This window comes from Helicoverpa zea, chromosome 1 (assembly GCF_022581195.2).
Source record: "Helicoverpa zea isolate HzStark_Cry1AcR chromosome 1, ilHelZeax1.1, whole genome shotgun sequence".
Taxonomy (NCBI): Eukaryota; Metazoa; Arthropoda; class Insecta; order Lepidoptera; family Noctuidae; genus Helicoverpa; species Helicoverpa zea.
In genome coordinates this window covers 5914595-5938786 of record NC_061452.1, presented here as the reverse complement: position 1 = coordinate 5938786, position 24192 = coordinate 5914595, and the positions used below count along the sequence as shown (strand labels likewise).

The window sequence follows — 24192 nt, the reverse complement described above, 5'->3', positions numbered from 1 at the left end:
ATCTTTCGTATCGCTATCATCGTCTTAGTCTAAGGCGCTGAATGCACTGTAATGATCCTTGGGGAAGGTCAGTTTAGAGTACTTACCTAAAGAGAACGTCGACGCTCTGACGCACGTAGCCGTACTGCAACGGAAATAATTATTGGGCTAATGATGTTGTCCTGGTGATGCTACCTTGACCATTTTTCGCATAATCAATCACACATTATATTGAAAATTCTAATGAACAAATAATTGATAGAACCAGATTTAACTTGAAGAAGAAATCAAGAAATGAAAATGAAACGGTATATGAAAGTACCTATACCGTTAAACTTTCACATTTTGAGTCCTTTAATGGATTACGTAAACACTACATGGACTCATGCAAAAGGTTAAAGTCAAACTTTTTGTGGGATAGGCATGATGCGCCAGGCTTGTAATTACCTACGTCATGTAAACCTGAACAACAGACTCTCTATCCCTATTGGACGGGGGTTTCCATACAGGTTCCAATAGTCTACGAGTTTCACCAACGTCATGACGACATTACTACGAATCCTTTATCTCAGCTGCCTTTTAAGTGATCGGTTAGTATTCGTAGCGCTACATGCTGCGCCAACGCATTCAGTGCGCGTCGAGTTTTGGCGCGCATTACATGTTTCGACTTAATTTAATATTTTATTTACGATAACTTATTCACTTTCAATAATATAAGAAATGTTAAGAACTAAAAACTAAAATATATTTTTCTCGCAGTGTAAATAAAGTGATATTTTTTTAATTTATTAAATTTAATTAGTGTAACTTACAAAAATGGAGTACAAACTTTTGGTGTTATTTGCTGTTGTGTGGATTGGGTAAGATTTTATTTTAATGACTGCTTGAAGTAACTATGTAGTGTACAGTGTAGATCTATTCTCGTTTATTGAAAATTAAAACAATAACTTACCTATTTGAGCATCTTAAATCATGGTTGGTTGTCGTCACGTCGACGACATTGTTATTGTTTGTGACCGCAAATTATTATGTACCTGCTTCTTCGAAGCCTGAATAATGTTCGTGGAGTTTTGAAAAAAATATGACCTAAAGCTATCTTACAATAGAGTGCTAGTTAGCACGTAGTTTGATTAATAAAGATAAATGATGTGACTCTTCTATTGTTTAGCTGTAATTTGAGATCAAAAGATTAGTTACGCTGTCAAAGGATTGTTTTTAAGATTTATTAATTGCCGTTTTTCTTAGCAATAACAGAGCTATAGTTTTTACAAAAAAACATCAGCTTTCCTCTGCTGTCACGCGTCCAAAGGAAACTAATCATCTATGGTGTAGGTAATTTATAAAAAAGGTTAATATTAGTTAAGCTTGCGTGTCCATTCCTATAAATAAACTACGATTAATTACATTATTAATATCTTAAAAGTTGTAAATAAAATAAGTTATCTTCACGTATACATACTTATAACGTAAATAAATTTGCCCATCCTTAAGCTTGATGTTCCTATTTATCTTTATTATACATAGTCTTATTTATTTATTACTTAAAAAAAATGCAGCCGTTACTGTAGTTGACAGTAAGCACCAGACCCTACTACTTATGTATCTTCTTTTCTTATTAAAGGTGAGGTCACCATTTGCCCATAAATATTTATTTGGCAATGGCAAAGTGGTAATTTTCCCAAGTAACCTTTCATTCGAAGAAGATTAAATTATAATCTAATTAAAAATACTTCAATTGAATATAAGCGAGGTATCTGGAGCTATAGGTAATAATTATGTTCTAACGAATTGATGTTTAGAATTGATATGAGCTGTAACTCACAATTTGTGTAATTGAATGTTTTTTAGATGACTTTGGTAGACACGTAAGCTAATGATTTTTGGCGCCATAAGTATGGTATTAAAAATTATTTAAATAGCAGTTGTTTTAATTTAATAAGTGTACAAATATAATGTGGGTATTAAATCCCGCATGCACACAAATTAGATAACAGTAACTATGTCATTTAATTAACGAGGTTAACTTTCCCTCTGTTTGGATGGCTTAGCCTTATCGCAAATAAAACAATTTTAAGTAATAAACAAATCACAAACAAGTAAGTACTCAAATTGCCTTTATATAGCCTGTTTAAACATGAACATATTTTTAAATGGTAAAGATTAAGATATAGCTTCCTAAATATTTGTTTTTGGGTTAGATCTATTGTTTTGGAAAAAAAATAAAAGTTCTGAATGAATGTGTAATTAATAGTTTTTCTTTAATTTTCTTCCTCTTCAGGAATAACTGACGTGAAACTCAGATGTTTTGTGCAGTGGATTATTAAATCTATAGGTATAGATGTATAAAATTGTAGCTGTATACTAAAAGTTAATGTAGTCTTTATATTAACTTAGTTCGTAAATAGGCGTAACAAAAAAGGGTAACGGCAAAAAGGTATGAGACGTAGGATCATCGTCAGAAGCCAGTAAGTCTGACGACCAGTCTTGCCGAGGGGTATTGAGTTGTCCCAGTAACTGGGTTGAGGGTGGCAGATAGGCACTGGTACTCAGCTGCATACGGTTAGACTGGAAGCCAACGCCAACATAGTTGGGAAAAGGCTCGGGAGATGATGACGTAGGATCATTCAATTATTTTAATAAAATCTGTGTTTCATATTTATGGGCGCATTATGTAGGTCCATATCAAACCACAACGATTCTCAGTAAGTAGTATATCTAGTTGAACGAGTTTTGGCATCATGTTTGGTATGTGGGCGGAAAAAGAGGAAAATATAGTTAGGTAAAGTCAACTTAGACCAAATTGCAGGCGCTAGCATGTAGCGTGGATATAAGGATATAACTTAGAAAGTATTTAATTTATAACGAAGTCATAATCGTAAACGGCTATGTCTGTATATGTACCTATATGTTGGTACATTTTTTTATTGAAGGCGATTTAATAATTTTATTTACCTATCGAAAGTAAAAAAATCGAATGTAAAATTAATATAAAACAAAGAACTTTGCGTAAACATTTTAACATATTCACACAGGTAGGACTATGCAATTTCCTAGTATGAGGGGAAAAACCGAGCAGCATTGAGGATACATCAAACTTCATAAACACCTGTTTGGATAACTTTATATGCCGGTCAAGCTGGAAAAGCGGTTTGTTAGTAGTAGTAGTAGGATACATCGTAACTGTAATTAAATTAAACGTAGAAGGCGAGTGGTTAAACGACTCATTATATTCGTCCTGATTAATACCCATATGGATTGAAATGACGTGAAACGGTCCGCGCCTGCTAATTCGTAGGGATTTCCGAGGTGTAAAACGAATAGTGACCACTAAACTCTGTGGTCTATCTAAGCACTCGCAACTAGTTTCGTTCAAAACATAAATATTTTCCTTATTTTGCAATTTTCCGTGCAGGTTTTCAGTGCAAGAAGAAAAGTTTTGTATGTATTATAAACTAGCTTCTGCCAGCGATTTCACCCGCATCCCGTGGGAACCACGAACCCGGATAAAAAGTAGCCTATAGCCTTCCTCGATAAATGGGCTATCTAACACCGAAAGAATTGTTCAAATCGGACCAGTAGTTCCTGAGATTAGCGCATTCAAACAAACAAACAAACTCTTCAGCTCTATAATATTAGTACAGATAGGTATTGTGTAGTCCTTCATCATTGACTAACTTCATGATATTTGGGCTTTACGGGTTCATCCAAAGATTCATTATCCTCACACAGAACATTAATATTATGTTCTGCAACCCGCGGTATGAATCCATTCGGGTAAATTGGACTAAGCAAGTTTTGGGTTAATGGAACAATTTATCATGTCACCTTGAATTAACTGCGTTGCTATGTGTCTTTACCACTTAATACTGCATAAATAGGGCCTACAGAGAATTTTATAGCAATTATATATTCGAAGACAAATATTAAATTTTATTACATAACGTCAGCCTTTAACAGTGTAATTAGTACCTTTCAAAACCTTGCTCTTTTATCACTAAGTACCTATAAATTTTATATTTAGTGATTGTCAGGTATTTATTACAGTAGGTTACTTGGAAAATATGAATGTATTTTTTGTTCAGCAAAAAAATCTCAGCTACGAAGGTTTTCCTCGCGGAAACGGGGCACTGACTTTACATTGACAATGACATACATAGTTCTACAATATTTTAATAATTCAAGAAAGGGCCTTACCTTAAAAGGTCTTACGCAACTAGTTTATCAAAAGGCATTGAGCAAAAGGGAAAGTTAAGTCTTTATTTGAGACACAAGCTATTAATCTCAGAGTAATTATTTATATCGGGATTTTTTACTAACATTGTAGTTTGCATCCATTCATGCATTAAGTTATAGGTACCTAGTTTTTTATTTTGACTTCTAGGTGAATATTTCTTATAAATTATTTTTTATTTTTCTTATAATATTTATTTAATTGGTTTTAAACAGTTTTACAAAATAAAATACGTATACGTAATAAAATTGTACTACGGTCCACACAATATCTCAAGTAGAAGTAGAAAAACACCTCGTCGAAACTGAAAATGTCTGCCTGAGAATACCATAGACCTTTACAGTGGTTGTGGACATTTATATATGTGTGAATAAAGAGTTTGTCAGCAGTTTACTTACTACAAACCATCTACCTAGGTACTACAATCGTTTAATATATCCTACGGAAGTCTGCGGCACGGAAATGCGTGCTTTTTCAATGAACATTGATTAAGTCGTCTTTGATGTGGATAGAGCAATCAGACAGGAGCAGGCCCGCCGCTAGCTGTTTGTTCGCCCGCGTGCAAAACCGATTACGCCGCCCTACGACTACATATTATACTGGGTTTTGTCAAAAAATATATAAGGGGGGGGTCCAGGGGGTCCGGACCCCCCCGCCCATTCATATCCATCTTACTTTTCCAACAGAAAAAAATATGTGCAATCATTACCCAAGTGGCCCCTATGTATTGAAAGATTGTGATTAATGGGTAGGTACCAACATAATGTATATGTCACCGTAAGATTACAAACATCGTTAGATTACAATCTATCTCGAGAGATTGTAAACTGTCGAATTATTGTAAACCGTAACACCTGATTGCAATTTAACGCATTATTTTTCGCTATATTATAATCTATCGATGAGAAATTGTCAAATTGTCAACTGTCCGAAAGCTCTCCCTGATTGGTCAGTCTTTTTGTAAGATCGAGAGCGATGTAGAGCGGTCAAATTGTCAACTGGCGTAGAACGGAATGCATCTTGCGCGCTGATTGGTAGAACGTCAAAAAAGACAATGTTCTTTGCAACTCCCGGTGTCACAGCTCTTTGACGTGCAAAAATAAGTGACGGTTTAATTTTTTATAAAATCAAAAATTGTACTTAATTTTTAAGACTCAAATTACACACAATTAAAAATTGAAGTTAGTGACGAAAACGAATCGCTGCAAAACCGACTCCACGTAGTCTTGTCTGCCCTACCCCTAGAGTGCAATTCAAAACCGCGTAGGCGCGGAGGGGCGAGGCGGCCTGCGAGCTGAGGCGCAGGTAGTTTCAGCGCTCGCCGCCGCGGCTGAGGCTGGCCGGCTCCGCCAGCCAGCAAGCCGAAGCTGCGGTGGTGAGCGTGAAAACCATCTGCGACGATAAGCTCGCATGGGACCGCCGGAGCCCCGCAGCGCCGGAGCCGTGACAGAAGTTATGCTTGCTGCATGTTGCATGCTTACTTCCATGCTGGGTCAATTAATATGGGATGTGTTATATTTTAAACAAAAAACTCAGTAGGTACGAGTTAAAAAATTAGAAGGTAAATAAATATTTTTATGATGTCATTTAATAGTATTTAAGAAGTTTACTGTTAGAATGCATGCTACAAATTTAGATGCAAAAAAATAACCATCATGCTGAGTTGTATTTAGAGTGGAAGATAACTCGTGGCTAAGATAGTATTATTTAGATGCTCGACGCTTTATTAATTGTGGCTGACTTAGTAATTTAGAAGGCAACATACATTTTTGGGGGCGAATAATGATATTAAAAAGAAGCCTGTTTAATTAGCACCCCTTTTATTTTATTTTTAAATATTAGTTTGTATTTGAAGACAAAATACCTAACTGTATTTTTATAAGAGTTATTTTTATATAAATTTAATACTTGAAGAATTTTTGAAGAGCATTTATTTTATTTAACTGACACCTCTATTTCATTCCTAACTCTACGGGAACTCCATGGGAACAGAACGGCTGGTCGTGATTGGTCGATCTTACAAAAAGACTGACCAATCAGAGAGAGCTTTCGGACAGTTGACAATTTGACAATTTCTCATCGATAGATTATAATATAGCGAAAAATAATGCGTTAAATTGCAATCAGATGTTACGGTTCACAATAATTCGACAGTTTACAATCTCTCGAGATAGATTGTAATCTAACGATGTTTGTAATCTTACGGTAACATATACATATCAAAGTGCTTAGAACAGATTATGGGTAACTTAAACTAACGAACTTAAATATCTGTAGCAATGTTTAATTTCAGTAAAATATGTTATTAATGGTTTTTGGTGGGTTTCCCGTTGAAAAAGTCAACGCATGAGACATAGTTCATATGTAAGGAAGCGCGAGCGAAGCGAGTGCGAATTTTTTTTAGTCTAAGGACACAAAACAAATAAAAACCACTGTAAATTAACAAAGCAAAGTCAAAAAGTAAGATATGCACAGAAATGAAGTGCAAATGTACATGAAGCCGCGAGCGAAGCGAGCGCGATTTTTTCCTTAGAGTTTTCATGAAGTAAACATATCATAAAAAGCCAAAGTGAACAAAAAGCTATAACGGACGTGAGCGAAAAATGATTTTTCAGAATTGAATGCCTCAACAATTAAACAAAGATAAATTGCGATCAGTGCCGGTTTTTACTCTACCAGCGCCCTAGGCGAGATTTCTACGGCGCCCTACAACCGCAATTCAAACCCATACGAAAAACAGAGACGCATGTAGTTACCGATTGCGCGAGCGAAGCGAGCGCGAATATTTTTTTTTATAGTTAACAAGTCGAAGCAAAAATTACGTAAAATGTAGCCCAATCGTACATAAGTTATTGCTGGTTGATGAATGCCAAAACACTGGAACATGTCTTCTGATTGCGAAATTTTTGTTATATTTTAGAACTCAAAACAAAAATTACTTAAAATTTTGCCCAAACGTACATAACTCTTTGTTGATGATGGCGCCTATGTATTAAAATTTTGGGACTTAAAGTAGGTAGGTAGGTAGGTAGGTAGTTAGGTTTGTTAGGGTAGACTAAAAAAATCTTGAAAAATAAAAACAACTGTAAAGTGAAGGAAGCCCGAAAATGTTTGAGTTTTGGATCACTAAAAGTCCTAAACATATAATAAAAAGCGACTGTGAAGTGAAGAAGCCGCAAGCGAAGGGAGCGCGAATTTTTTTGAGTATTGGGACATTAAAAGTAGCTATATGTGATAAAAAATTGAAGCGTTTAAGTAAGGAAACCGCGAGCGAAGCGAGCGCGAAAATTTTTGAGTTTTGGGACATAAAATTAGTGTTTCTTCGAGAATTTCTCAAATTTAACGCGGAATTAAACACAAATTCGCTTCGGCGCCCCTGAGCCCGCGGCGCCCGGGTTATTCGCGCACACTGCACCATAGGTTAAGATGGCCCTGATGCTATCCATTCATTTGGGTACAGTTCTTGTAAGTTGCAATCTTTGATGAAATTTAAAACAAAAATAGGAGTAACATTCTGATCAAGGATTGGTTGGGGGCGCCTGCGGCGCCCCTTATATCCGGCGCCCTGGGCCGTAGCCCAACCACGCCCTACCCTAAAATCGATACTGATTGCGAGCGCAGCGAGCGCGAATTTTTTTGGGGATGCAAAGGATGAACCCGTCAAAATTGATAGGGGACGACCAAAGCGAGGGCGGCTTTTTCTAAAATTTTATTGCTAATCTACTCATCTATTTTTAGTAAAAATATGTTTATTAGGTAATTATAGTTTAATTGTGCCGTATGGGTTAATTTTGCCGCCCCCTAATTAGTGCCGCTCAGGGCATTTGCCCCCCTGCTCTCTCCCCCCACGCTACGGTAATGGTTGATCTTAAATCTTTTTTAATAATTTTTAATTTTGAAAATGATCAACAGATGTAACTGATACCGGCAGTGTAAGTTATATTCTTAGCGCTATTGCTGTGTTCGGAAATATTGAAATCAAATAATTGGTAAAAAGATATTGTATTTTTTTAATATTACGTGATAGGTCGCTCGATTTGCCGCCCCCTAGGACGTGCCGCCCGCGTGCGGTGCACGCGCTGCACGCCCGCTTACGGCGGGCCTGGACAGGAGCGCGGTCATGTGCGACACTAACTTTAGCACGAACTAAGTTAGTAACGTCTTGCGAAATGGATCTATTTAGTTCAATGCTCTTCATTTCTAGTAAGTATGGTCTTCTTTACCAAGTCTGTGAATTATTTTGCTTGAAATGTGAGTTAAATGTCGGATGCTTTCGTATGCAAAACTTGTAACACTATATTGTCTTCGTCTTACATACAATACGTGCAAATTACTTACTTTCTTTGTAACTTATCTGCTTACAGAATACATTAAAGAATGTAGGTTAAGTTTAGGGCCAGTTCAACGAAATACTTGTTTCCATTCGCGGTTTCAACACTCTAGTAACGGGTTTAGTTAAAGGAATTATAAAAAAACATTCAGCTAATACATAATAAATATTTCATTCATAAGCTGTAAAATATAATTTACCTATCTGTAGGGTATATAAGATCGCTTTAATTACTCGTAATCCTGTTTGTTTGCAGATAACTGTAATAATACGTAGTATTCTAGTATTGTCAACTGGATAAGTAACAGATACTCGTGGTACCTAATTGTAAAAATACATTATCTTGTCTAGGCGCGTGTTACTGAGTAGGTATTATCATTGGGAAAATGATTCAACATGTTATGAGGAAAAAATAGCTCTAGCTCTCTATTAGCATAAGCAAGTAGTCAGTTACGGAATGTGCGTCTGTCTCCGGAGTTCATCTTAGTGTTTCTTTTTTTTCGCTAATATATCTTATCAGTGAATATTCTTTATAACATCCTAAAGTAAAAAGTTTTTTTTACTAGCAGAGGTTTTTATTACGAAGCAAATAATTATGAAGGAATTCTACGCAGATATGAAACAGGTTTCCGAGACTAAGTACTTATAGGTATTTTTAGTTATGTATGGCTTTTAATATTTCTGATAACAATCCTTATTAGGTATTATACATAGGCAATTTACAAAACTAATTCCAAAGTTCAATATCCTTGCCCCTTATGCCCCTCGTAATCTGTGTCCTTTCAGAGCAATCGCAAACATTATTGGATTAAGGCAAAATTTGTTATTGCTTTGTGGTCAAGTTGTAATGTCGGGCGTTTTAGTAAAATACCTTTTGCTTTTGAATGTCTTCGAGTAAAATATGTTCGACCAGAAGCCTGTTAGCCTTGAGTACTTTCTGGGTTCACTCTGTCGGATTCTCCGGAGTCTTTTTTTTTTTTTTTTTTTTTATCGACGTAAAATCATCAAATGACCCCACCCGCTGTGGGTTAGCAGCGGTGAGGGAGTGTCAGACTCTTACTGACTAAAATCGTCGTGTTCCGTCATAGGCCTTTTATGTACCAGGGCCGCGGTATCTCTTTCGAACAACCCGCAGCCCCGGCAGGCCTTGGCCCTGCTGGGCCCCGCTGGGGTTGCTGACATCTCTTTGAGGAGCGCGTGGAACAACGCGCGCCGTCGACACGGGTCTGTCGTCTAGAAAGACAGAGGGACGATGAGCCACCCGAACTCACCGCCCACAGACCCACGCCTACGGTGGCCGGGAGTCATCTCGCGACACCCGGCGCCCATGGTGTCTACCTGGTCCAGCGCGGCGGCCGGGATGAGAGGTGCGAACTCTCTGGCGTTCCGCCTCCTCCTTCTCGAGCATGACCGCTTCGCAGAAGGAGGCGACGGCATCCCATTCCCTCTCGCCCCGGACCATGGCCTGAACCAGGGCCGGACGCGAGAGGTCGCCGCCGCCCAAAGCCTCAACGAGGACCCGGCGGTGCCCCTCCCATGCGGGGCACACCTGGACTGTGTGGTCCACCGTGTCCTCGGGGCTGTCCGCACAATGGTGACACCCGGGCGCCTCCTCACGACCGATGCGGTGCAGGTACCTCCCGAAACAACCGTGTCCGGTGAGGACCTGCGTCATGCGGTACGTGAGGGCGCCGTGACTCCTCCCGAGCCACTCCTCAAAGAGGGGACTTACCGCCACGATGGTGGCGTGCCCTGCACTGGGTTGCGACAGTCGCTCCCTCCAGGCCACCATGAGATCGCGCCGGAGCTCCGCCCGCTGCGCGACAACTTGCCGCGGCAACGGGGTTTCTCCCCGGCGCTGAGCCTCCTCGCGCCAGTCGTACAGGCGCAAGAAGACCCTCGCCTCCAGATCCCACGGTGGCAGTCCAGCAAGTAGGCCAGCTGCTTCGCGGGAAATCGTGCGGTACCCCCGGATTAGCCTAATGGCTATCACCCTTTGGGGCACGTTCAAGTAGTGTAAAGCCCGCGGCCGTACCGAACGTGCCCATACCGGGGCCCCGTAAAGGGCCATGGACCGCATGACCCCCGCGTAGAGTCTGCGGCAGGGGGCGTTTGGGCCGCCCAGGTTGGGCAGGAGCCGCTTGAGTGCAGCACCTGCCTTCTCCAGTTTGGGGCCCAAACGTCGGAAATGCTCAACGAAGTTCCACCGGCCGTCGAGGACGAGTCCCAGGTATTTCATCGCCCTCTCGACGCCGATGGTAACCCCCCCCACCGTGACCTGGGAGCCTGAAGGTGGCGCGTTCCGAAGCCCATGAAAGCACATGGCCTCGGATTTGTGCAAGGCCACCTCCAGGCCCAGCAGCTGGATCCTCTCGATGACTGTCGCAACCCCGCGCGTCATTATGTCGGCCGCCTCCTGGTGCGACCTCCCTTGTGCCAGAACCAGCGTGTCGTCAGCGTAGCAGACCACGCTGACGCCGCTAGGGAGGTCGGCGCGCAGCACCCAGTCGTAGCCGATGTTCCACAAGAGCGGCCCCAGTACCGACCCCTGCGGAACACCGCACGACATCTCTCGCCGGTTCCATTCCCCATTGTGACCGGGGTAAATGATGGACCTATCCGACAGATAGGCCTCGACCACGCGACGAAGGTAGGTCGGCACCCGGTGATACCGGAGTGCCTCCCTAATGCAACTCCAGGGAAGGGTGTTGAAGGCGTTGGCGATGTCAAGAGACACCGCCAAGACGACCCCCCCCCGGGACACAGCATCCCCCGTCGTGAGAGCTCTCACGCGCATGATGGCGTCCACCGTTGAGCGCCCCTTGCGGAAACCGAACTGGTGGTCCGCAAGGTCCGGCCCTATCCCCCCAAGGTGCGCGACGAGGCGGTGTGCGACAACTCGCTCAAAGAGCTTGCCCACCTCGCCGAGCAGCACGATAGGCCGGTATGCGGACGGAGAGTCCGCAGGGCGCCCCGGCTTCCGTATGAGGACCAGTTTCCCTGTCTTCCAACGAAGTGGGAACTGGCCCCTCTCCAAGCATGCGCTGAGAAGCCCCCTAAGTCGAGGCCCGAGAGCCTCAAGGGCCAGGACCCAGGCCTTGCCAGGCAGGCCGTCAGGCCCTGGGGCGGTGTTTTTGGCTTTCAGCCTAGCCACCGCCACTCTCAGGTCCACCCCAGTCACCTCGGGGACATCGTCGTCGTCGGAAGTGTGGTCCGTCGTTGACACCGCGGGTTGCAGAGCCATGGGCGGGGGAGAGTGTTCCCCGCGCGAAGGGAACAGAGCGCTCACCACCTCCTCCACCAGCTGAGGCCGAAGACTCTGGGTCAGCGGGGGGGCCCATGGGCGGAGCTTGCCCCGCACCATTTTGTACGGGCGCCCCCACGGGTCCCTGTCCAGAGACCCCAGCAGCTCCGCATTGGCCACCTCCTTGGCCTGGATGATGGCCAATTGGAGGGCGGTCTTCGCAGCTCTGTATCCCTCGTACAGCTCTGCTTCCCTGGCTTCTGCATCCGGAGGGCGGATGCGCAGCCTGCGGTGTCTGGTGTACAGGTGCCTCGCAGCGACGCACGCCTCTCGAAGGGCGGCGATCTCGCAAGACCACCAGTACACCTGGCGTCGGGCGCGTCCTGGCGGGGCTCGGGGCATGGCCACGTCACAGATCTCGGACATGGTCTCCCGGAACCACTCCGCCTCGTCGTTGATGTCGGCGGGCCTGTCCGGTGATGACACCCAGGCCTGCACGACTGAGGCTTCCAGGAGAAGCTCCCGGTCCAGGTGCCTCAGCGCCCAACGTGGACCACTCGGGGTCTGCAGGACCGGCGCGCTAGGGTTCTGGGCGGAGACGTCAAACCGGATGTACCGATGATCGGAGTAGGTCTCCACCCTCTCCTCCACGCGCCAGTCAAAGACACGCGGCAGCAGAGCGGGGCTGGCGAACGAGATGTCCACCACTGACTCGCCCCGCATCCGTACACACGTGGGGACAGAACCCCGATTGAGGACGACCAGGCCTGCTTCCAGCGCCCAGTCCTCCACCATCCTACCCCGTGCATCTGTGCGTCGGGAACCCCAGGCCAAGTTCTTGGCGTTGAAGTCCCCTAACACTATCACGGGGAGGGAATAACTTCCGACGACGACGGACAACTCCAGGAGGGAGTTGTGGAACTCGGCGAGAGTTCGGCTCGGGGAGAAGTACACCCCCACGACGACTATCTCCCCGAACCGTGCTGCGACGCAACCCCTTCCACTCTTCACCCCTTCGAGGGAAGGAGTACCAGCGGCGGCCGACGATATGATGGTCACTGAGCCGCTAAGGTCCTTAACCCAGTCATCCCTGGGAAGGACAAACCACCGGAGTCTCAGGGGAAAAACCACGGTTTCACCTGATAACTTGATCGTTTAATGTATCTACTTGCATTTTACGCACAAGTTGTATAATTACGAGTTAATAGCCATCGTACTTTGTATGTTGTGTTTTAGATCGTGGACTACTTTGGAATATGTTCTAATTAGTTAACTTCTGAATATTTTTTCAAAAAAATTACATAGGTACTGTAGTAGACTACCTAAAAAATATTTAAAAATTTAGAGCTTATTAAAATAGTAAGAATCGAACAACCTAAGTATTTCTCAGAATCGCTAAAGTTGATAATAATATACCAAACCGGTAGTCTTGCAACAGTTGTTTGTTCCAAAAATTGGAATTTTTAAAGCAAAACCTGTCGAATCCTGTGTAACAATAATTTATCAGTGTTAATAACTGGGCATATAGGTTTTACATCATAAATTATGTCATTGAGTGCACGTCTATAAATATTTACAATCCTAATCCTAACTAATATTATAAATGTGAAAGTAACTCTGTCTGTCTGTCTGTCTGTCTGTCTGTCTGTCTGTCTGTCTGTCTGTCTGTCCGTCTTTTCTTCACGCCTAAACTACTGAACCGATTTGTGTGAAATTTGGTACAGACATAGTTTGGAACTTGAGAAAGGACATAGGATAGTTTTTATTTCAAAAAAAATATATAAAAATAAAAAATAAAATTTATTACGGACATATAGCGCCATCTATTGGTCAAACCAAAAATATGCCGGAAGTCACTATATCATGCGAACGAAGTCTAAGAAATAGTATAAAATAGAATTATCTGCTGAAGGAATGAGAATAGGTAAAATAATAAGTCATTAGTGTTAAACCATAGTATTACCTAATCTACTTCAATAATCACAAAAATAAATAAGCTTAAGATCGTACAATAGACACGCAGAGGAGATTATTTAAATTATTTAAGTACTGATGACTAATTTTCATTACCGTTACTTGTATATAATTATGTTTCTCATTATTGTTCTTGGCTTGAGCCAAATAAGCGTATCTAATCGATAAGATTCCATGATTGGCCTTATCCTTCATAGCTTCATTCGGACTTAATGCTAAGATTGCCTTTGGAATGCCATAATAATGCAGACCTTCATTGATTATAATTAGAAGGGCAATTTTAATGGACTTCATACTTCATAGTTTGAGTTTATAGAAATGTTAAAAATAATAGACATGCTTACGTTTGTTTATATCCATATATAATAATCCTGTAGATCAGGTTTAGTCTGATGGAGATAAACCGGAGCCTGGAAATCATGTTTGCTTTAAAATGTGTTTTTTGTGATAAAATTGCGGTTATTATTAACTATATATGTTGAAATTTAAAATCATTATTGGTCTTCATTGGTTACAGATGCTCATTATTAAAGAAAACTTTTGTGTTAGTAGGTCCCTAGGTAAAAAAAAAGTATTTCCACTAACGGAATATATAGTCACTATAAAAATAGCCAATACTTATATTAGCTACGCTGCATAATACATAATTGCTTCATATTGCGTTTATAGATTGATTGAATTAAATGAGTATGGAATTTAAGTCGTGACCCCGCCTTTTATGGGCAGTGGAACTTTATTGTTTATCGCTGATATTGACAAGAAACATGTGTTACCTATGTACCTTCATTTAGTTCCGCTTCCTACATAATAGAATAATTTCAAGTAAACCAGAACAGTATTTGTTTAACGAGAACTGGTTAAAACAGCTGCGGTCTGACAGTCTACTCAACTAACGAATTTAACTTTGGTTACAGAAATGCTGAAATTTTGAACTTTTCCGGAGGATCGAAATCGAATTACACATTCGCGAGAGATTTCGTATTTGGAGTCTCTACAGCTGCTTATCAAATTGAAGGAGCATGGGACGAAGATGGTAAGAAACTTTTTACTTAATTTAAAATTGCAGAAGTACAATAAGCAAGTACTTATAAGAATTCTTAACTGATTTCAGGAAAGTCCGAAAGTATATGGGATCATCTAGTACACAATAATAAAACATTTGTCAAAGATGGATCGAATGGTGATGTGGCAGCTGATTCATATCACCTTTATAAGAGGGACGCCGAGATGGTTCATGAACTAGGTGTTGACGTCTATAGATTTTCTATAGCATGGTCAAGGATCTTGCCAACTGGTCTCACAAACGAGATTAACGCTTTAGGTCTCAAGTATTATAGTAATCTTATTGACGAACTTTTGAAGTACAATATTACTCCCATGGTGACTATTTATCATTGGGACTTGCCACAGAAGCTGCAGAATATAGGCGGATGGACAAACGCACATATTGTTGACTACTACACAGATTATGCGAAGGTTTTGTTCGATAACTTCGCTGGTAAGGTGAAGTATTGGGTCACTTTCAATGAGCCGATGCAGACGTGTCTCGAAGGCTACGGCGGTACATACAGAGCTCCCGCATTGAACAGGCACGGTATTGCTGAATACCTCTGTGCTCACAACCTTTTGAAAGCACACGCGAGCGTATACCATCTCTTCAACGAGAACTACCGTCATGTCAATAAAGGTACGAATCAGTTTATTCTCCTCTTGCTTGGAATTTGTATTACATTTGCCCTGTAAATATAAATCTAAATTCATATATTCCAGGTAAAATTGGACTGTCGTTGGACTCCAACTGGGCTGAACCCAAAGACGACACGCCTCAAGACAGGGAAGCTGCAGAACTATACTTAAAAACTCACGTGAGTGTACATATTTAGAAATACGTATTTAGCTAACATTGTTATCTAACAAAAGAATCACAACCTTTATCGGTACGTACTGTCATTCAGAAAGACTTCTCAGCCCTCAAGGTCAAATTTCACTGAAATGTCATTGAACCAGGGTACACATACCTACCTATATTGTACGAACTGCCTTTGTTTAGTGGAACGTAACGACGACATTCAGGTAATAACCGAAGTATAATTTTGATGCAGATTTAGTACGACTAATTATAGTACTATTGAGTACCGACTTACATTTTTTTATGTGCACATTGCCATGCACCTCGACATGATGTTTTGAAGTGCATGGAAGTTAAAAATAAACTGATATAAAACCTGTTTATCAAAACCTGAATTTAGGGTTTCACTCGTCGACGTTTTGAATGAAGATAAAGAAAATAAATACCTAACAATTTCATCTACCAATAAATACGGACTCTCCGTAGCAACAGTAAAATAAGTAACACGAACGTCTAAAACCACGCATCTCCAAAGATACCTTCGGTCAATACCCTGTCGTTTGGTTGGCATGGCGGAAAACATTTGTAATTTAAGTAATTTATGCAAAATCTTCCGTGAATTCCAGTTGGGTTGGTACGCGCACCCAGTTTACTCGAAAGAGGGCAACTACCCTGCCGAACTCATAAAGTTAGTCGACGAGAAGAGTCTGCAGCAAAACTACACTCGCTCCCGACTTCCAAAGTTTACTCCTGAGGAGGTTAACTACATTAGGGGAACTGCTGACTTCTTTGGACTGAATCATTATACCACGTACCTCCTGTCTATGGCTGATAAAGAAGTAGGTGCCATACCCTCCCACGAAAATGATGTTGGCATCGTAAGAGTCCAGGATCCGAAATGGCCTTCAGATTCTTCTTCATCGTGGCTTAAGGTAATTGCATACTAATGAATTGATATTAAGTTTAAATTGTCCCAAGCTAGTCGCTAAGTTATCCTAAAATCAAATATTAAGGACACGTCTAGTCCAGCGGCATACATATTTTGCTTTATATAGTACTAGCTTTTGCCCGCGACTTCGTTCGCATGATATAGTGACTTCCGGCATATTTTTGGTTTGACCAATAGATGGCGCTATATGTCCGTAATAAATTTTATTTTTTATTTTTATATATTTTTTTTGAAATAAAAACTATCCTATGTCCTTTCTCAAGTTCCAAACTATGTCTGTACCAAATTTCACACAAATCGGTTCAGTAGTTTAGGCGTGAAGAAAAGACAGACAGACAGACAGACAGACAGACAGACAGAGTTACTTTCACATTTATAATATTAGTTAGGATTAGGATGATGTCTTTTGCCTATTATCTGGTTTATGGTATGCAGCAACAATTGCCAGACAGTATTTAAGATTACAGTTTGCCTCTTGTCGTTTCAGGTAGGTATTGAAATGTTACACATTATCTTATTCAATACAAGTACTTACATAAGTCATGTACAAAGAACATCTTTCGTAATAAACCTACTGATAAGAGATCCAGTTAATCTTCTTAGAGGATGTACATGCTATACTTGAGAGTTCTGCAATATTATATCTGTCTGTGTGATTTAGATAAGTGGAGATCTACCTACACTTTTATTTATTTTGAAGCTGAAGATATGGAAAGTTTGTTTAAAAATCCATTAGAAAACACTGATCCTGGTACACTGATTTCGACTTTTATCGGCTAGCCTTCAAAATTAGGACACGATTAATGAACTAAACACAAAAAGTCTTTCTATGTCAAGCGTTTATTTATTGTGATTTTAATATTAATCTCATGCTCTCCGTAGGTGGTGCCTTTCGGCTTCAGGCGTCTTCTCAAATGGATCTCAAAGACCTACAACAATGTTCCCATCATAGTTACGGAGAATGGTTACGCAGATTTCTCAGGACTGGAGGACAAAGCTCGCGTGGCTTACTACAGTCACTACTTGAATGCTTTGCTTCACGCCGTACATGAAGACAAGTGCAATGTCCAAGGGTACTTCGCGTGGAGTCTCATGGATAACTTTGAATGGGATGACGGTTATGTGTAAGTATTGTTAATAGGTCCTTTATTTGTACCAGGTATGATGGTTGTTTCAATGATCTCCTGTAAGGAGACAGGATTTTGCTTTTTCGAAACGACTAGCTCTCTTGACATAGATGTGGCTACTCTATGGCTGATAAATACCTACCTAAAGCGATAACGCGACAGTAATTAGTACACCTAAGTACATAAGGTTTAAACCTATCATCATCGTCATCAGCCTTTTATATTGTTAGACTGCTGGGCACAGGTCTCCTCTAAGTTAGTAGAGCCTCTAACACAGAGTACCTAAGATTGAGCGTTAGTCATCACGTTTGCTCACTGCGGGTTGGTGATTTCAGACTTTATAGTTCAGGTTTCCTTAAGATGTTTTCCTTCACCTTTAAACAGTGACCAGTGTCCGAGATACCTATACTTATTTAGAAAGTACAAACTTTTTAGGTAATATTAAAAAAAAACCGCTTGGGCACTTGAATTACTTTGTTTCAAATGAGAATGTTGCATTTCTAAGATAATCATTCTTTATTTATCATTCTAACTGATAATCATTCTGTATTTTAATGTTACAACTCCTACCTAACAGGATGTTTCCTTTAATATAACCTATTAAGAACCTTGGGCTTTTAACTTAGGCGATTATCACACTGCCCCGCATGATGCAGCGTAGTGCGTGGATGCGTTTTTTTCCGTTGTATGGAAATATCTCCGTTTGTATGGAAAACACGCATAGTCCAACACACTGAAAATGCATCCACGCGCGTTCATGCGGATCACGCACACAGGCCCGCCGTAAGCGGGCGTGCAGCGCGTGCACCGCACGCGGGCGGCACGTCCTAGGGGGCGGCAAATCGAGCGACCTATCACGTAATATTAAAAAAATACAATATCTTTTTACCAATTATTTGATTTCAATATTTCCGAACACAGCAATAGCGCTAAGAATATAACTTACACTGCCGGTATCAGTTACATCTGTTGATCATTTTCAAAATTAAAAATTATTAAAAAAGATTTAAGATCAACCATTACCGTAGCGTGGGGGGAGAGAGCAGGGGGGCAAATGCCCTGAGCGGCACTAATTAGGGGGCGGCAAAATTAACCCATACGGCACAATTAAACTATAATTACCTAATAAACATATTTTTACTAAAAATAGATGAGTAGATTAGCAATAAAATTTTAGAAAAAGCCGCCCTCGCTTTGGTCGTCCCCTATCAATTTTGACGGGTTCATCCTTTGCATCCCCAAAAAAATTCGCGCTCGCTGCGCTCGCAATCAGTATCGATTTTAGGGTAGGGCGTGGTTGGGCTACGGCCCAGGGCGCCGGATATAAGGGGCGCCGCAGGCGCCCCCAACCAATCCTTGATCAGAATGTTACTCCTATTTTTGTTTTAAATTTCATCAAAGATTGCAACTTACAAGAACTGTACCCAAATGAATGGATAGCATCAGGGCCATCTTAACCTATGGTGCAGCGTGCGCGAATAACCCGGGCGCCGCGGGCTCAGGGGCGCCGAAGCGAATTTGTGTTTAATTCCGCGTTAAATTTGAGAAATTCTCGAAGAAACACTAATTTTATGTCCCAAAACTCAAAAATTTTCGCGCTCGCGTCGCTCGCGGTTTCCTTACTTAAACGCTTCAATTTTTTATCACATATAGCTACTTTTAATGTCCCAATACTCAAAAAAATTCGCGCTCCCTTCGCTTGCGGCTTCTTCACTTCACAGTCGCTTTTTATTATATATGTTTAGGACTTTTAGTGATCCAAAACTCAAACATTTTCGGGCTTCCTTCACTTTACAGTTGTTTTTATTTTTCAAGATTTTTTTAGTCTACCCTAACAAACCTAACTACCTACCTACCTACCTACCTACTTTAAGTCCCAAAATTTTAATACATAGGCGCCATCATCAACAAAGAGTTATGTACGTTTGGGCAAAATTTTAAGTAATTTTTGTTTTGAGTTCTAAAATATAACAAAAATTTCGCAATCAGAAGACATGTTCCAGTGTTTTGGCATTCATCAACCAGCAATAACTTATGTACGATTGGGCTACATTTTACGTAATTTTTGCTTCGACTTGTTAACTATAAAAAAAAATATTCGCGCTCGCTTCGCTCGCGCAATCGGTAACTACATGCGTCTCTGTTTTTCGTATGGGTTTGAATTGCGGTTGTAGGGCGCCGTAGAAATCTCGCCTAGGGCGCTGGTAGAGTAAAAACCGGCACTGATCGCAATTTATCTTTGTTTAATTGTTGAGGCATTCAATTCTGAAAAATCATTTTTCGCTCACGTCCGTTATAGCTTTTTGTTCACTTTGGCTTTTTATGATATGTTTACTTCATGAAAACTCTAAGGAAAAAATCGCGCTCGCTTCGCTCGCGGCTTCATGTACATTTGCACTTCATTTCTGTGCATATCTTACTTTTTGACTTTGCTTTGTTAATTTACAGTGGTTTTTATTTGTTTTGTGTCCTTAGACTAAAAAAAATTCGCACTCGCTTCGCTCGCGCTTCCTTACATATGAACTATGTCTCATGCGTTGACTTTTTCAACGGGAAACCCACCAAAAACCATTAATAACATATTTTACTGAAATTAAACATTGCTACAGATATTTAAGTTCGTTAGTTTAAGTTACCCATAATCTGTTCTAAGCACTTTGATATGTATATGTTACCGTAAGATTACAAACATCGTTAGATTACAATCTATCTCGAGAGATTGTAAACTGTCGAATTATTGTGAACCGTAACGTCTGATTGCAATTTAACGCATTATTTTTCGCTATATTATAATCTATCGATGAGAAATTGTCAAATTGTCAACTGTCCGAAAGCTCTCTCTGATTGGTCAGTCTTTTTGTAAGATCGACCAATCACGACCAGCCGTTCTGTTCCCATGGAGTTCCCGTAGAGTTAGGAATGAAATAGAGGTGTCAGTTAAATAAAATAAATGCTCTTCAAAAATTCTTCAAGTATTAAATTTATATAAAAATAACTCTTATAAAAATACAGTTAGGTATTTTGTCTTCAAATACAAACTAATATTTAAAAATAAAATAAAAGGGGTGCTAATTAAACAGGCTTCTTTTTAATATCATTATTCGCCCCCAAAAATGTATGTTGCCTTCTAAATTACTAAGTCAGCCACAATTAATAAAGCGTCGAGCATCTAAATAATACTATCTTAGCCACGAGTTATCTTCCACTCTAAATACAACTCAGCATGATGGTTATTTTTTTGCATCTAAATTTGTAGCATGCATTCTAACAGTAAACTTCTTAAATACTATTAAATGACATCATAAAAATATTTATTTACCTTCTAATTTTTTAACTCGTACCTACTGAGTTTTTTGTTTAAAATATAACACATCCCATATTAATTGACCCAGCATGGAAGTAAGCATGCAACATGCAGCAAGCATAACTTCTGTCACGGCTCCGGCGCTGCGGGGCTCCGGCGGTCCCATGCGAGCTTATCGTCGCAGATGGTTTTCACGCTCACCACCGCAGCTTCGGCTTGCTGGCTGGCGGAGCCGGCCAGCCTCAGCCGCGGCGGCGAGCGCTGAAACTACCTGCGCCTCAGCTCGCAGGCCGCCTCGCCCCTCCGCGCCTACGCGGTTTTGAATTGCACTCTAGGGGTAGGGCAGACAAGACTACGTGGAGTCGGTTTTGCAGCGATTCGTTTTCGTCACTAACTTCAATTTTTAATTGTGTGTAATTTGAGTCTTAAAAATTAAGTACAATTTTTGATTTTATAAAAAATTAAACCGTCACTTATTTTTGCACGTCAAAGAGCTGTGACACCGGGAGTTGCAAAGAACATTGTCTTTTTTGACGTTCTACCAATCAGCGCGCAAGATGCATTCCGTTCTACGCCAGTTGACAATTTGACCGCTCTACATCGCTCTCGATCTTACAAAAAGACTGACCAATCAGGGAGAGCTTTCGGACAGTTGACAATTTGACAATTTCTCATCGATAGATTATAATATAGCGAAAAATAATGCGTTAAATTGCAATCAGGTGTTACGGTTTACAATAATTCGACAGTTTACAATCTCTCGAGATAGATTGTAATCTAACGATGTTTGTAATCTTACGGTGACATATACATTATGTTGGTACCTACCCATTAATCACAATCTTTCAATACATAGGGGCCACTTGGGTAATGATTGCACATATTTTTTTCTGTTGGAAAAGTAAGATGGATATGAATGGGCGGGGGGGTCCGGACCCCCTGGACCCCCCCCTTATATATTTTTTGACAAAACCCAGTATAATATGTAGTCGTAGGGCGGGGCGTAATCGGTTTTGCACGCGGGCGAACAAACAGCTAGCGGCGGGCCTGCACGCACATACATGCGGAGAAACACGCACCCCCGCGCGTAGGTGCGGGGCGAGACGCAAGGTATGGCACACTGAATCCCGCAATGCCGCGCGTGATTTTGAATGGGCGTGACGTGTATATTTGAAAATGGAACTCGCTGTGCGTGAATTTACAAAACGCACCTACGCGCGTGAGTGCGTGAAAAACCCGCACGATGATGCAGATCTGCACTCCCGCAGGAACGCGCGTAGGTGCGTCAACACGCAAGATGCAGCGTGATGCGGGGCAGTGTGAAGATGAAATGAAATGAAATGAAATGAAATGAAATGAAATTGTTTATTTTGCAAGTTGGACATTACATCACTTTTACACGTCATTTTAAGAACGCTGAGGCCGGCATTTCCTAACTGACTGATCCCTGAGAAGAAACGCCGAAACAAACTCAAGGGTCATAGTCTCCTTTAAAGTCCAAACATGTTATACATGAAATAATTATGTGTGAGTGTCACCATGTACGCTAGATCACCTTATAATAAACAATAATGCTACCTATTCACGCACGACACTAATTCTTGATTGTTTTATAATTATCGACAATCAATCATTAGCACTTCGGTTGACAATAAGCCACGAGATACAAGCAGCGACATCTATCGAAAGTGTTTCAAATTGAAATCGTTCTATCTAGAGTTTGACAGAACGTTACAGTGCTAGATGGCACTACTAGTTTCTAGATAGAAACTTGTGTTATAAGTGTAGCACAAAGTTCAGGGACACACGAGTATGAGAGTTCGGATTCTGACGAATATAATATGGATTTCTTTCAGTCATGATATTTATTAACTGTGAAATTATAAAATTTATACTTCAGAAATATAGAGTAATGAATACCGTGCGAAACAATTTACTACATAAGTACATAGACACAAGAAGTTATAGAAATAGGCACCTACCAAGATCATTAATTCAAAGTCAATTAGGTAATTGATCGCTATTTTTCACTAGGGTCAGTGATTAATTTTGGGCTTTTATAGCCCGTCACATTCCATTTTTGAGTTTGGCAATCGCATCGAGTTATTTAGTTAGAACTAATTTTTTAGTATTACTCAGCGTATAGGGAATTTGGTACAAAAATATTATCAGAATTTTAGAACCTTACCATAACTTTGGTAGCGCACGTGAAAACTGTATACTGTATGTGTTCAGATACTTATGTATTTCCAAAGTCCAAATTCCAGTCTAATTTTTTTGTCGATAAAGCGATGACTATCTTGTGTGTGATCACTGTGTCATAACGATGATATTTATATCTTCTATTGATCAGGCGTCGTCTCTGTCTCTTTATGACTGATCATCTGTCAAAAAGAATCGACCTTAATTTCTCCATTTTGATATAACAATAAATATAATAATATATTTATCTTACATTTTCACGTGGCACGCTGCGCCTATAACGTTGTAGTGACTTTCAAAGTTTCAATATCAAGGGACTTGTATCAAGAACTTTGCTGCAAGGTTAAGAAGCCCATATTATATAATCAATTATCGTGACAATTACCTGCCGTTAAGTTATTACGTATACGTTAATTTATTATGGTTTAAGGGCAGCTACCTATCACTTGTATACATATAAGGTCAACTACACTTTAAGCTGAATCATTCTTTATTCGTACCGATTAATTTTGATAGCGCCTCTAAAAACCAAAATAAGTTGGATTTTTAAAGTGTGAATCATTAAATCTTTTGAAAAACAACAAATGTAACATCATGTTACACTTGCAAAAAATAAATAATCTAAAAGATTAGACAAATGTCTACTATCATAGATATCTTTCCACATACTTACTCGTAATGATGAGTTGACATATCTTTAAATAGGTATGGACTTTTTGGATCTACCTTCACCTTATCATAAATAGGGACATTTATTTTATGTGATCTTTTGAATTAAACTTTTATAATAATCGTTGTAATGAATGAAATATTTCTTAACATAATTTTGATTCATAATAATGTTAATGTTCCTGATTTTTATAATTGACCTAAAACATTTTGCTCCCTATTCAAAAGCTCCCGTTAAGATTTGTCGTTTGACTTAATCCCCAGTTACCAAAATATAAAAAGTTTGAAAATATAGGCAACCTGGTAACAAAAACGGCTGAATTTCTCTGGAAAC

The 24192-nt window shown here is 40.4% G+C and overlaps 1 protein-coding gene across 1 annotated transcript in view; it reads left to right on the top strand.

Moving 5' to 3' along the window:
• Positions 1 to 599: 599 nt before the first annotated feature.
• LOC124646256 (myrosinase 1-like) overlaps positions 600 to 24192 on the top strand; it is a 24949-nt gene continuing 1356 nt past the window's right edge. The window contains exons 1-6 of the mRNA XM_047186404.1: positions 600 to 839; positions 14673 to 14791; positions 14870 to 15445; positions 15529 to 15623; positions 16234 to 16539; positions 17439 to 17680. Coding sequence (XP_047042360.1) covers positions 796 to 839; positions 14673 to 14791; positions 14870 to 15445; positions 15529 to 15623; positions 16234 to 16539; positions 17439 to 17680 — 1382 coding nt within the window. The 5' untranslated portion in view covers positions 600 to 795. The remainder of the gene's footprint in view (positions 840 to 14672; positions 14792 to 14869; positions 15446 to 15528; positions 15624 to 16233; positions 16540 to 17438; positions 17681 to 24192) is intronic.